This window comes from Amia ocellicauda, chromosome 6 (genome assembly GCF_036373705.1).
Source record: "Amia ocellicauda isolate fAmiCal2 chromosome 6, fAmiCal2.hap1, whole genome shotgun sequence".
Classification (NCBI taxonomy): domain Eukaryota; kingdom Metazoa; phylum Chordata; class Actinopteri; order Amiiformes; family Amiidae; genus Amia; species Amia ocellicauda.
In genome coordinates this window covers 936,423-948,565 of record NC_089855.1, presented here as the reverse complement: position 1 = coordinate 948,565, position 12,143 = coordinate 936,423, and the positions used below count along the sequence as shown (strand labels likewise).

Sequence of the window (12,143 nt, the reverse complement as noted above, 5' to 3'; positions counted from 1 at the left end):
TGAACTGCTCTGATTGTATGGATCCGGGGCTTTACCCAGGTGTTGTGCAAGGCAATTGAGCTTGGGCAACCACAGACCCCTCTGCCTGTTGATGTAGACCATGATGGCAGCGTCGTGGCTCCATCCACGACATGCAGACTCCATGTCAATTGCAGACAGCACCCAGACCCTGGTCGCAATTTCTAGGGCCACTCAAAGGGTCAGGTTTGAAAGGCTCCACTACCATTGGAGCACCCACTAGTACTCCAGTTGCATTGAAAATGCATTCGCAGAGCACTGAACCACACCTGCAACGGCCTTGGACTCAGGACACCAGGGTCTGCAGCACTGCTGCTAGAAGGCACAGTCATCTCTAACAGAGTGTCAGTTGAAAGAAAGAGAAGATCGCGGATTGAGTAATTTTCTGAGGGGTACAGAGAGGAGGACATGGTGAGAGAATGGAGTCGCAATTTGAGGAACTACACTTGCAGTGACGGCGTAAGCCCAACTCACAGAGATGGTTGAGGAACAGAGCAGTGTGGTTCTGGATGCACTCCCTGGAGTGTGCACACACCAACCAGTGATGTAGATGATGCAAGACACAGACTCCCTGGCTCTGCAGCCAGCACGCCTTCTATGCGCTGGGAGAAACTCAGATGGAGCGACAGGCCAAATTGAAGGACATCATACTCAAACACTTTGCCCTTGAATCTGACATTTATTATTTTGAGCATAGGGTTTACATTTACCAAATTGAGAGTCGTTGCAGCCGTTTGGAGGAACTAAATTAGTAATACAAGTATAAGTCCCACACTTCCCTGGCAATCAAATCAATTAACAATATTTCGAAGGTGCCTTTATGTAGCCTATATGTGTATATATTTATTTTAATAACCAAGACCACGCGATAACAGGGACGTGGGTGGGGGGCAGGTGGCAGACTATAGTGTGGGGCTGTGGATGAATTGTCGGTGGTGGACGAATCAGCAGTGGCTAGTAATGGCTCCTGCCCTCCCCCCCTCCCCTCTGCACATCCCTGTTTCCCATCCAAAGTCTACCATTGATGTCCTATTGTGTTATTGTGAGAATATAAATAGGTAACACTTTACAATAATGGGCATTCATTCCTCATGAATTCTGATAGTTCAACACAGATAACTGTAATTCAAGTATGTGAATTCATAATGTTGTAAGTCGCCCTGGATAAGGGCGTCTGCCAAGAAATAAAAATAATAATAATAATAATAATAATAATAATAATAATAATAATAATAATAATAATAATTTAAAGGCTTGTATTCATATAGAATTCCTGTTTAATAAAATAAGTTGATCATATATATATATCATGTCTTCACACATTAATTAATGTTTTTCACAACCCCCTGGCAAGCAAGTAAGAGGGTATGAATTCATTATGATTCATAGTTAAGGGTCTTTTTTTCTCCAATATGTTCCTCATGAATTCATGCATAATTCCTTTGCAATACATGGTGATAATCACAAAATGTATGGATTCATCAGCATTATGCCAAGTTATGTTTTATTGTAAAGAATCAAGCTTATTTACAAGCTAATCACAGGCACTTCATGTTTACAGACAATTATTTTAAAGATTTATGTTATTTCGACCAAGACAGCTGCTGTCGTACCGGTATGGCTGTATGTTCCAAAGGGTTAAGAATCAAACCAATACTTCAAATTGCAATACTTTTTTGTAAGTGGTTGTGTAAATGTAGTTGATACAAACCAGTGGAACATAAGAACTCCATTCAATTTTATACCATATAGGGATGTGAAATGGTCAAACTATAGGCTGGCAGGAGACACAAGTTAGCATGGAGCAAGAATCCTCTATATATATAAGAATCCTCTGTATGTGCCTTTGTTTCCAGGAGCTACAGGGGCGCCCCCCACTCGCTCAGATTGCATAAACATTTTTTCTGCTAGCCATTTTGATGCATTTAGAATCATGAGGATCAGGTGAATTTCTTGAATTATAGAGCACGACATTTAGAAGGACATTCACAAACATACTGCTGCATGGAGAGTAGTCAGTGTCCAAATGGGGTTACAAACTGGACTGTTGCTCATTATTATAATTATTATTGTTTACTTAGCAGACATCATTACCCAGGGCAAAGATATTTAACATTACAGTTTTTAGATATTTAAAATGAAAGTACTATGCATAGCTGGCAACCAAAAGTCACTGTCCGTGCAGCAGTGATGTAACGGTAGACCGTCAGTGTGAACAGCGGTCTGCGTCAAGGAACCAAGGCCAGTGAAATCAAGTTGAGCCATGCGGTATGAAAATCAGAAACAAATGAGAGGAAGCCATTTCACCCATCGTGTTCGTTATATAAACTATAACTGTTTTAATATTTAACATTTTAATACATATTTGTTTACAATATATATTTTGCATAGAAATAAAAATAAATCACTCTCAGAATGAGAAGTCCCAGTTTATGAAAATATTGATTGTACTATTTCAGGCAACTCCAGGATGTGGAGATCAGTTAATTTTATACATTTTTCCTTTCAGAAGAGCAGGTTTGGTTATGTTGCCTTTTATAATAAAACATGCACTTGTAGTCAGTCTCCTTGTTGTCACCTCACACGTGCATACACAGCACAACTATTCACCTCCCTATTGCTTTTTCCAGAATTAGTCTTAGCTTGAGTAAATTTTAAGGCAGCATAATTCAACCCGTCATTGTCCCTGTTTCCACTCTGAAAAACACACAAACAATAGCAAAAATAAATAAAACTTGATTAATCACAGAAGCATTGGTATGAATGCAATATTTATCCTTTGAGCAACCTTTACTCAACCCTCACAGTGTTAATAAATAAATAAATAAATAAATAAATAAATAAATAAATAAATAACACGATGGAGATCACAAGACATATTTATTTTGGTTATTGTGAAAAAATAATCTTTACAGGGGTACTTTTTGGTAAAATATATTTGCAACTTCTCTCATTGAAAATGCAAACTTCCATGTTTGAACCTTGACTGGCCCATCTTAAACTTTTCAAAAACTGTATTTATATATTTTTATACTGACACATTTCATACTATTATATTCAACACTGTATCAGTTTATCCTTCTTTAAATTCGATGTCGTTACCTGTTCGTTGATAGAGCTGGCACCTGCATGGCTGTGGTCAGAGTGTGTGTTCACTGGCAATGGTTTTCCTGACAGAAAGCAAGCAACATCATTATCACTTGTACATCTTCTGTTGCCTTTTGAGTTTTTCATATCACACAACTGTTCTGTCACTAGATGAATGGTGTAAAATACTAATTCGCCAGCAGTGAAGATACCTCCATATGCACATTTCACTACGGTAATCAGATATGTTCAGCTGATTTGAATCACTCAGGACTGTCGGTCTAGTGAATCCTATTTGCAGCAGAGATTTCTTCAATCTGATGTAAATGCACACAACTCACGTTAGATTTATGGTTTTAGCAATGAGAGAAACAGATAATGTATTCCACCTCCCTTCTTTTGGCTTCCACAGAGGATGTTATCCAAGAACAGATGATAATTCACATTAAGAGGTTACATGTGTGTTTTAACCTTACTCGAGACAATATACTCAAATCAAAAGGTAAGAGTGCATGCAGTGTAAATAACATAGGGAAAATCAGGTTTTTGGCCAAAACAAAAACGCCTGCCACACAGAATGACCGGGGCGATTCCAAATACTCTAGTAAACAATGTCAAAATGACACAAACAACTGAAAAGCACCCATTTCCTGTCACACGTCAAGTGAAAATCTTAAAAACACTGCATGTAATCACCCCCAAAGTTACACTAAAGAAGCCTTGACTACACACTGTGGCAAAGTTTTAGATCCATATTAGATGTATAGATATATAGAAAGCTTACCTGCACACTTTTTACAGTTTGTGTTTCTGTGTCTAATCCACACAAGGACAGCAATCACAATCACAAACACAATGTTCAATGCCACCAACGCCTGGACTGCAGGAGTAAATATACTTTCTCCTGTCAATTAAAAATAATTAATTTTATATCATATAATTTAATCAAAACATTATCTGGATCTTTGTTTAATTGTCTTAAAAGCACAGATCACTGTAATAAGAATAAAGAATCATAAGAGAGTGTCCAAACAAAAGGAGGCCATTCGCCCCATCTTGCTCATTTGGTGTCCATTAATTACTAAGTGATCCAAGGATCCTATCCAGTCTGTTTTTGAATGTTCCCAAATTGTCTCTTCAGCCACATCGCTGGGGAGTTTGTCCAGATTGTGACGCCTCTCTGTGTGAAGAAGTGTCTCCTGTTTTCTGTCTTGAATGCCTTGAAGCCCAATTTCCATTTGTGTCCCCGGGTGTGTGTGTCCCTGCTGATCTGGAAAAGCTACTCTGGTTTGATGTGGATGATGCCCGTCATGGTTTTGAAGATTTGGATTAAGTCCCCATGTAGTCTCCTCTGTTCCAGGGTGAAAAGGTTCAGGTCCCTCAGTCTCTCAGTAGGACTTTCCCTTCAGACCTGGAATGAGTCTGGTTGCTCTCCTCTGAACAGCCTCTAGAGCAGCGATATCTTTCTTGAAGTGTGGAGCCCAGAACTGTCCACAGTATCCAGATGAGCTCTAACTAGTGCATTGTACAGTCTGAACATTACTGCCCTTGTTCTCAATTCTACACTTTTGACAATATACCCTAGCATTGTGTTTTTTATTGCTTCCCCACATTGCTTGGATGGAGAAAGTGAGAAGTCCACGTAGGTCTTTCTCATGCGTTACTTCATCTAGTTCTATTCCTCCCATAGTGTAATTATAGTGTACATTTTTGTTACCTGCATGTATTACCTTGCACTTGTCCACATTGAAATTCATCTGCCAGGTGCCGGCCCACAACTGAATATTATATAAGTCTCTTTGAATAGCCTGTGCTGCTGAGATTGTATCTGCTGAGCCACCTATTTTAGTATCATCTGCAAATTGGACAAGTTTGCTAACTATCCCAGAGTCCAGATCATTAATATAGATTATAAAAAGCACAGGCCCTAGTACTGATCCCTGTGGAACTCCACTAACAACCTCACTCCAGTTAGAAGCGACTCCTCTAATCGACACCCTCTGTTTCCTATACATCAACCAGTTCATAATCCATCTACTTACATTACCCTGAATGCCTACAGCTTCCAATTTGAGGATCAGTCTTTGGTGTGGAACCTTAAGATTTCTTAAAATCTAAGTATATCATACAGTGAGGGAAAAAAGTATTTGATCCCCTGCTGATTTTGTACGTTTGCCCAATGAAAAATAAATGATCAGTCTATAATTTTAATGGTAGGTGTATTTTAACAGTGAGAGACAGAATAACAACACAAAAATCCAGAAAAACGCATTTCAAAAAAGTTATAAATTGATTTGCATGTTAATGAAGGAAATACGTATTTGATCCCCTATCAATCAGCAAGATTTCTGGCTCCCAGGTGTCTTTTATACAGGTAATGAGCTGAGATTAGGAGCACTCTCTTAAAGGGAGTGCTCCTAATCTCAGCTCGTTACCTGTATAAAAGACACCTGTCCACAGAAGCAATCAATCAATCAGATTCCAAACTCTCCACCATGGCCAAGACCAAAGAGCTGTCCAAGGATGTCAGGGACAAGATTGTAGACCTACACAAGGCTGGAATGGGCTACAAGACCATCGCCAAGCAGCTTGGTGAGAAGGTGACAACAGAAAGCTCAAGAAAGCACATGTACAGGCCCGTCTGAAGTTTGCCAATGAACATCTGAATGATTCAGAGGGGAACTGGGTGAAAGTGTTGTGGTCAGATGAGACCAAAATCAAACTCTTTGGCATCAACTCAACTCGCCGTGTTTGAAGGAGGAGGAATGACCCCAAGAACACGATCCCCACTATCAAACATGGCCTAGCCAGTCTCCAGACCTTAATCCCATAGAAAATCTGTGGAGGGAGCTGAAGGTTCAAGTTGCCAAACATCAGCCTTGAAACCTTAATGACTTGGAGAGGTTCTGCAAAGAGGAGTGGGACAAAATCCCTCCTGAGATGTGTGCAAACCTGGTGGCCAACTACAAGAAACGTCTGACCTCTGTGATTGCCAACAAGGGTTTTGCCACCAAGTACTAAGTTGAAGGGGTCAAATACTTATTTCCCTCATTAACATGCAAATCAATTTATAACTTTTTTGAAATGCGTTTTTCTGGATTTTTTTGTTGTTATTCTGTCTCTCACTGTTAAAATACACCTACCATTAAAATTATAGATTGATCATTTCTTTGTCAGTGGGCAAACGTACAAAATCAGCAGGGGATCAAATACTTTTTCCATCACTGTATCATATGCTTTCACCTGATCTACAGCTGCAGTTGCATGTTCAAAGAACTCTAATAAATTAGTAAGACATCATCTGCCTCGTCTAAACCCATGTTGACTATCTCCAAGAATATGGTTTTCATTAAGATGCTCCTATATTTTCTGTCTAATCATTTAAATGATTCATGATTAATTAATTGTGTTTTACAACATTTTAGAATGTTATGTACAGTTACTGATATAAACAAGATTTAGTTTCCATGCTCAATTATTTAATTCACACTCTTATTGATCATTCTGTATATATGATTTTATTCAATTATGTTGAAAGACCTCCTGTTCCTAACTGGTCATAAAACAATTTAAATACATTTGCGAACATAAGCAGTAAACTAACTTACCTGCAAACTCCAGCCGTGTCCCGTTGCCAAACAGGATCTGCCCACATGTGGCCACAGCACAGTAGTAAGTCCCAGCGTCAGAGAAGCAGAGGTTCCTCTTGGGGAGCTCATAGACACAGCCCTGTGCAGGAAGCCCAGGCTCAGAGCTGCTCTCACACGGATCACTCCTGTTCCCATGGGTGTAAATGAGTCCTGGAAGGGCTTCTCCTGAGCCATGCCTGAACCAATGAACACTGTGCTCTCCTGCACAGGTCTCAGTGTGTATTGTACACTGCAGAGTCACACTGTCTCCTGGCTGGACGGGGACAGACGCCGGCTGCTGCTCCACTCTCCTGCTGACGGACCCTGAGATTGAGATATTTAGAAGATGGTTTACAATAACAAATACCAGCGTGTATATTTAACAACTGTTATTATAATGTTATAAGCACAATCTTAAACCTAAACATATAATTATGTTTGAAATGGGATAATTGAATGAGTTTACACCTTGTGGAAACTATTATTATTCATATACACCTTTCTAACCAGTCTATATATTAATTTTGCAGCTCAGCATTATTTAGATGTTTAATACATGCTTAATAATGCAGTAATTAGGAGTAAAACCTCATAGATTCATCACAATGTTGTAATAACTCAATGTATTTTGGACATGTATGTTATTTGGTTCAAAAGTGAATAATGTTAAAATTACATAACTAAATTTGTAATAGTGTTTCTATAGGTGTTATTGACACTCTATAATATCAATATGAACTATTCAACATATATATTAAACATCAAGACAAAAATATAAAGTTTTATGCTAATTGTCACATAAATTTAACTTCATTTTTTTAATTAATATGAATTACACAAATGCATTAAAATATGAGTCATATGGAAATAACTACTTTATATCATTAATTAATAGGAGCTTAGACTAATTGCATGATACCAGAGAAGTTATATGAACATGAAATACAATATGTATTTATTTCAATATATTTAAACATATGTTATATAACCATATAAAAATACATACACATAGTTTTTAATGAATACCTACTCATATGTTTAGTATAAAATAATAATCTGCTTGCATCTCTTGTCATTGTATTTATTCTGAAATTTATATTTTGTTAGCAATTAAACAAATCTCACAATGTGTATTGTTTTCATGCAATTCACAAATCATACTGCTGCATCCTGCATTCACATTGACCTAAAGCTATGGCAATTTAATACATTCATTATCAGCATTCAAAATATGTAGCCCTTATTGATCTGAAATACAACTGTAGTCCAATCATTAATTTGTTTAAGAACGGTGATATCCTGTCAATGTAGGCAAGGCATATTTTAACATTTCTAATGTATTACATACTGAAACTAAAGAAGAGTTTTGTAAATCTTTCTAAAACATTATTTAAAAAATACATTTAAAATCATTATTGTTAGAATTATTGTTAGTATGCCTCATAATACTTTTTTTTTTAATTTTTGGAAACACATAATTTGTGTTGTCTCATAATGCTTGTGTCTAACAGGTTCAGTCCGTCCTCACACCTTTATTATAACAAACCCAGAAACACTTCACTATTGGCAAAACATTCATACCAACAGACAAATGGTGGAAATGAGTGAATTAAAATGTACCTTTAACCATGAGAAATGTCCCGTTTCCAAACTGCATGTGGTTTAAGAACATGACTCCGCAGTAATACGTTGCTGTGTCTGACAGCTCTGTTCTTGAAATATTAAGGTGAAAACTGTCTCTCTCCCTTTGGACTGTGAAGCGAGGATTATGTTTAAACTCCTCATAAAAAGTGGTTTCTTGCAGGTAATTATAAGCAGTTGCCATGCACTGAGGTCTCTGTCCGATGGTTTGCTTGAACCAAACCGTGTACGTGCTTTTCTGACTCGGTAAGAAGCACTCCAGAGTCACAGAGTCTCCGAGCTGAGCTGCTGTGTAGAGTCTGGGCTGGACAACGTCTTCAGTCTGAGCCAAGTCTGGAACAATCAAAATAAGAAGTTGTGTGAAGCAAATGTCCACCTGGACATGCTCAAGTCTTCTGAAAAACCTCAAAGACCATTGTCCATTATAATTAAAACATTACATTGGAAGACATATTTTATTAACTTTTCTTCTAAAGACTGTCAATGTAAAATATAATTCTTTAAATGTCTTTAAACAAGCTGAGATTGTACTTACATACTTGGCAGAAAAGCAGGAGCGTCACACAGAGTCTGATCATCTCTGCGGCTCCGCTGTCCTCTGACGGCAGCTGGACTTGTGACTGGTGAGAGCTATGGACAGGACTGAGGGTCCTGTCTTCACAATCACTTTGTCAAGCACAGAGATAGGCGGGCCGATCTCATGGTGAGACCTGATTGGATGAGTAGTAACCAGTCATGACCTGAATGTTGTTCATTGGAAGGTTAAACAACCACTGTCCCCACAATGTACCTGAAAAGAATACACATTACACAACATCTACAGATGGCTGGAAGAAATATGGGCAGAGTTTTGCTTTATTTTCCTAATTATTCTAACTAGAATGTGACAGTAAGTGCTCCATTTGGTTACATCATCTCTTGTAAATACAGCTGTTGAACGTGTTGTGTATGAATCTAACATAGGCAGTGTGATCATAACTTTAACACATCAATAATGTCTAACCAATGACAGGGGGAGCTCAAGAGCTGGCAGATACAGACACTCATGGACTGTGTGATATACTGGAGGCCCTGTGGAGGCAGTGTGACACGCTGGGGGAGCTGGGAATGGCCCCAGATCTCCATTTCCAGTTTCTACCTAGAGGAATAATCACTTTCTTAACATGCATATCTGTTCATAACTTATTTATTTTTGCGTTTATGCAGCTTTGCTGACAGAACATCTCAATGTGATTAAATTGCCTCGGAAAAACACCATCGTGATGGTCCTCTTTGGAGGCTGGTTTATGACATTCAGAAACATTTGATTGGATTGAGAATCCAGTCCCGGGAAATACCTGGGTTCACGGGACTGTGACGGGACTGTAATCTATTCATCAGAACAACTGTACAGAAATGAATACAGAGACTCATCAAATCTGAATCTGAAGTTCAGTAACCCGCAGAATGCAGCCCAATTTCAGCTGATCATCAGCAGAAGGAAGCCACGGCTGAGAGTGAGGTTTCACAGCCTCTGACTTTAATTGAGCAGCTCCATTTGGCTGGAAAGCAGAGCTTCCTTCGTTATTTTTTGCTTAAATTGCTATATTAAGAAACAAAAAGTGATTCTTTGTATATAATGCTCAGTGTATGTTTTAATGTAGTAGTAGTAGTGATAGTACACAGCCTAGTGTTTCTAGCTGTTTTGTGGGCAAATACGGATTTGTTTAAATTGACGCCTTCATTTTTTTTTGTAATTTTTGTCTTGATTTGTGATGATGCGGTTAGACAGACCTCATCACGGAAGCAAATGCGTGTTTTTAATGCAGGATTATATGCCTTTTAAATGAAGGGTGTTTACCGAGTTGTGCATGTAACTTAATTTAGAAGTACACTGTTAAATGGTTAAACCATAAAGGGAGATGAACGTATTTCCTGCCTCGCTATGCAAGCTTTGCAGAAGAAACAGCCAGTCAAAAGGTAATCTACGGTGTTAACGGGGTGCATTTGCATTTAAAAACAAACGTATGTGTCTGTTTATGCATTGTTGTGGTCTGTCAGTTTATCCATTGCTACAGGGCATTTACAGGCTTAAAAGGCTCCTATAAATACTGCAACCTCTAAGAGTGTTTAATTAAATCATTTTATTTTTATGTGAAGTTATTACTTAATCTTATCCACAGTCACCTTCCTGGTTGAGGCTTATTCTGACGTGTCCTTTGTGGGCGGCACGCAGCGTCAGAGAAGGCTTTCATGCAGTGGAGCAAACCAATATGTGTCAACGGGGGGGACTTGAATTGCTGGTAAAAGTATCAGTCTACATATGTAATTCAGAACATGTAAATGTAAGTGATGTATAAAATGGATGAAATTCTGTTTAAATGTATTTATCGAATTTAATTTATATTAAGATAATATACTAATAATATGTATTGCCATATGGGAAGCCTACTTTCGTGATGTGAAATTTGGACCGGTCCAGATAGGGGGAGGGGCATCGGAAAGCTTATAGGACAACCTTAGGGCCCGATGGGGGAGTTCTTTGAGTCTTAGCTCAGTTGAGTTGGTTGCGTCAAGACGTGTACTAATTTGGTCAGAATATTCAAAGAAAGAGCGGTTTGATTCTGAAAGTTGCAAGCCAAGAATTTGCTTCTTTTGTTTGCTTGTTTTGTATGATTTTTTTTTTGTAAATATAGTTTGTGGAAGTTTGTTAGTTTTTTCCATTTACTAGGCTGCAAGCTTCTTGGTGGCCAGGTCTTTCACCAATTCAATAAACCCTGGTGTTTTTGGACATTAATGCTGACTCTGCTGCATTTTTAACATCATTGGTCACCTGGCCATACCTATCTACTTCACATGATTGTTACATGAAAAATTGCATATTTTTATTGTTTTATTATTTTTGTATATTAGTGTAGTACTGCTCATGTTTTAGTTAATAATGCATTCCTTTCATCTCAATAGTTTGTGATATATGTGCCACCAAGTACTAAGTCGAAAGGGTCAAATACTTATTTCCCTCATTAACATGCAAATCAATTTATAACTTTTTTAAATGCATTTTTCTGGATTTTTTTGTTGTTATTCTGTCTCTCACTGTTAAAATACACCTACCATTAAAATTATAGACTGATCATTTCTTTGTCAGTGGGCAAACGTACAAAATCAGCAGGGGATCAAATACTTTTTCCCTCACTGTAGGCCTACTTTAATAAAAACATATTTAAGAAAACGATAGGTTGTGAATGCAACCCCGATTAGCTGAAAAAGGAACCCCTGCCCAAGGGGGAGGGGTTTCTGCCCCGTGTCTTATTATTGCTTTGTTCCTTCGATTCCTTGCCTGACCTCCCGACCACGACTTTGGACTTTCCTCTGGACTTTGTATGCCTGATCGCCTGACCCTTGCCTGTGACAACGACCACGTCTTTGCTTTGCCCTTGTTTGCCCTGTTCTGCCGGTACCTGACCACCTCTACCCCACACCACAACTGGGTCCCTTGCTCCCGTGCCCCGCGGTACGTCACAGTTATTTCACCAGTTTCAACCTCCTTTAATATTTTTTTCAACACAAAAAATCTACTCTACAATTGTGCTGCTTTCTTACTGGGCTGCTTGTGGTTTAAAACCACTATCTATCTGAGCTGACGTACATTTCGAACACACTGAAGGTTCAGTCTGTGTGTGGTTAACAAGGGTTTCCAGAGTCTTCATACATATTATTTCACCTTCAATGTAAGACTGAAGAATGTACATTGCATTCATTATTTTGCTTCAAAATAAAAAGGGAATT

At 38.4% G+C, this 12,143-nt stretch overlaps 1 protein-coding gene across 1 annotated transcript in view; it reads right to left on the bottom strand.

Annotated features, from left to right (window-relative positions):
• The window catches only part of LOC136751674 (uncharacterized), a 29,928-nt gene extending 20,928 nt beyond the window's left edge, over positions 1 to 9,000 (bottom strand). The window contains exons 1-6 of the mRNA XM_066707466.1: positions 8,911 to 9,000; positions 8,355 to 8,708; positions 6,714 to 7,058; positions 3,890 to 4,009; positions 3,121 to 3,188; positions 2,604 to 2,715 (exon numbers count right to left, since the gene is read on the bottom strand). Of these exons, the coding sequence (XP_066563563.1) occupies positions 2,604 to 2,715; positions 3,121 to 3,188; positions 3,890 to 4,009; positions 6,714 to 7,058; positions 8,355 to 8,708; positions 8,911 to 8,953 (1,042 nt within the window). The 5' untranslated portion in view covers positions 8,954 to 9,000. The remainder of the gene's footprint in view (positions 1 to 2,603; positions 2,716 to 3,120; positions 3,189 to 3,889; positions 4,010 to 6,713; positions 7,059 to 8,354; positions 8,709 to 8,910) is intronic.
• Positions 9,001 to 12,143: the final 3,143 nt, after the last annotated feature.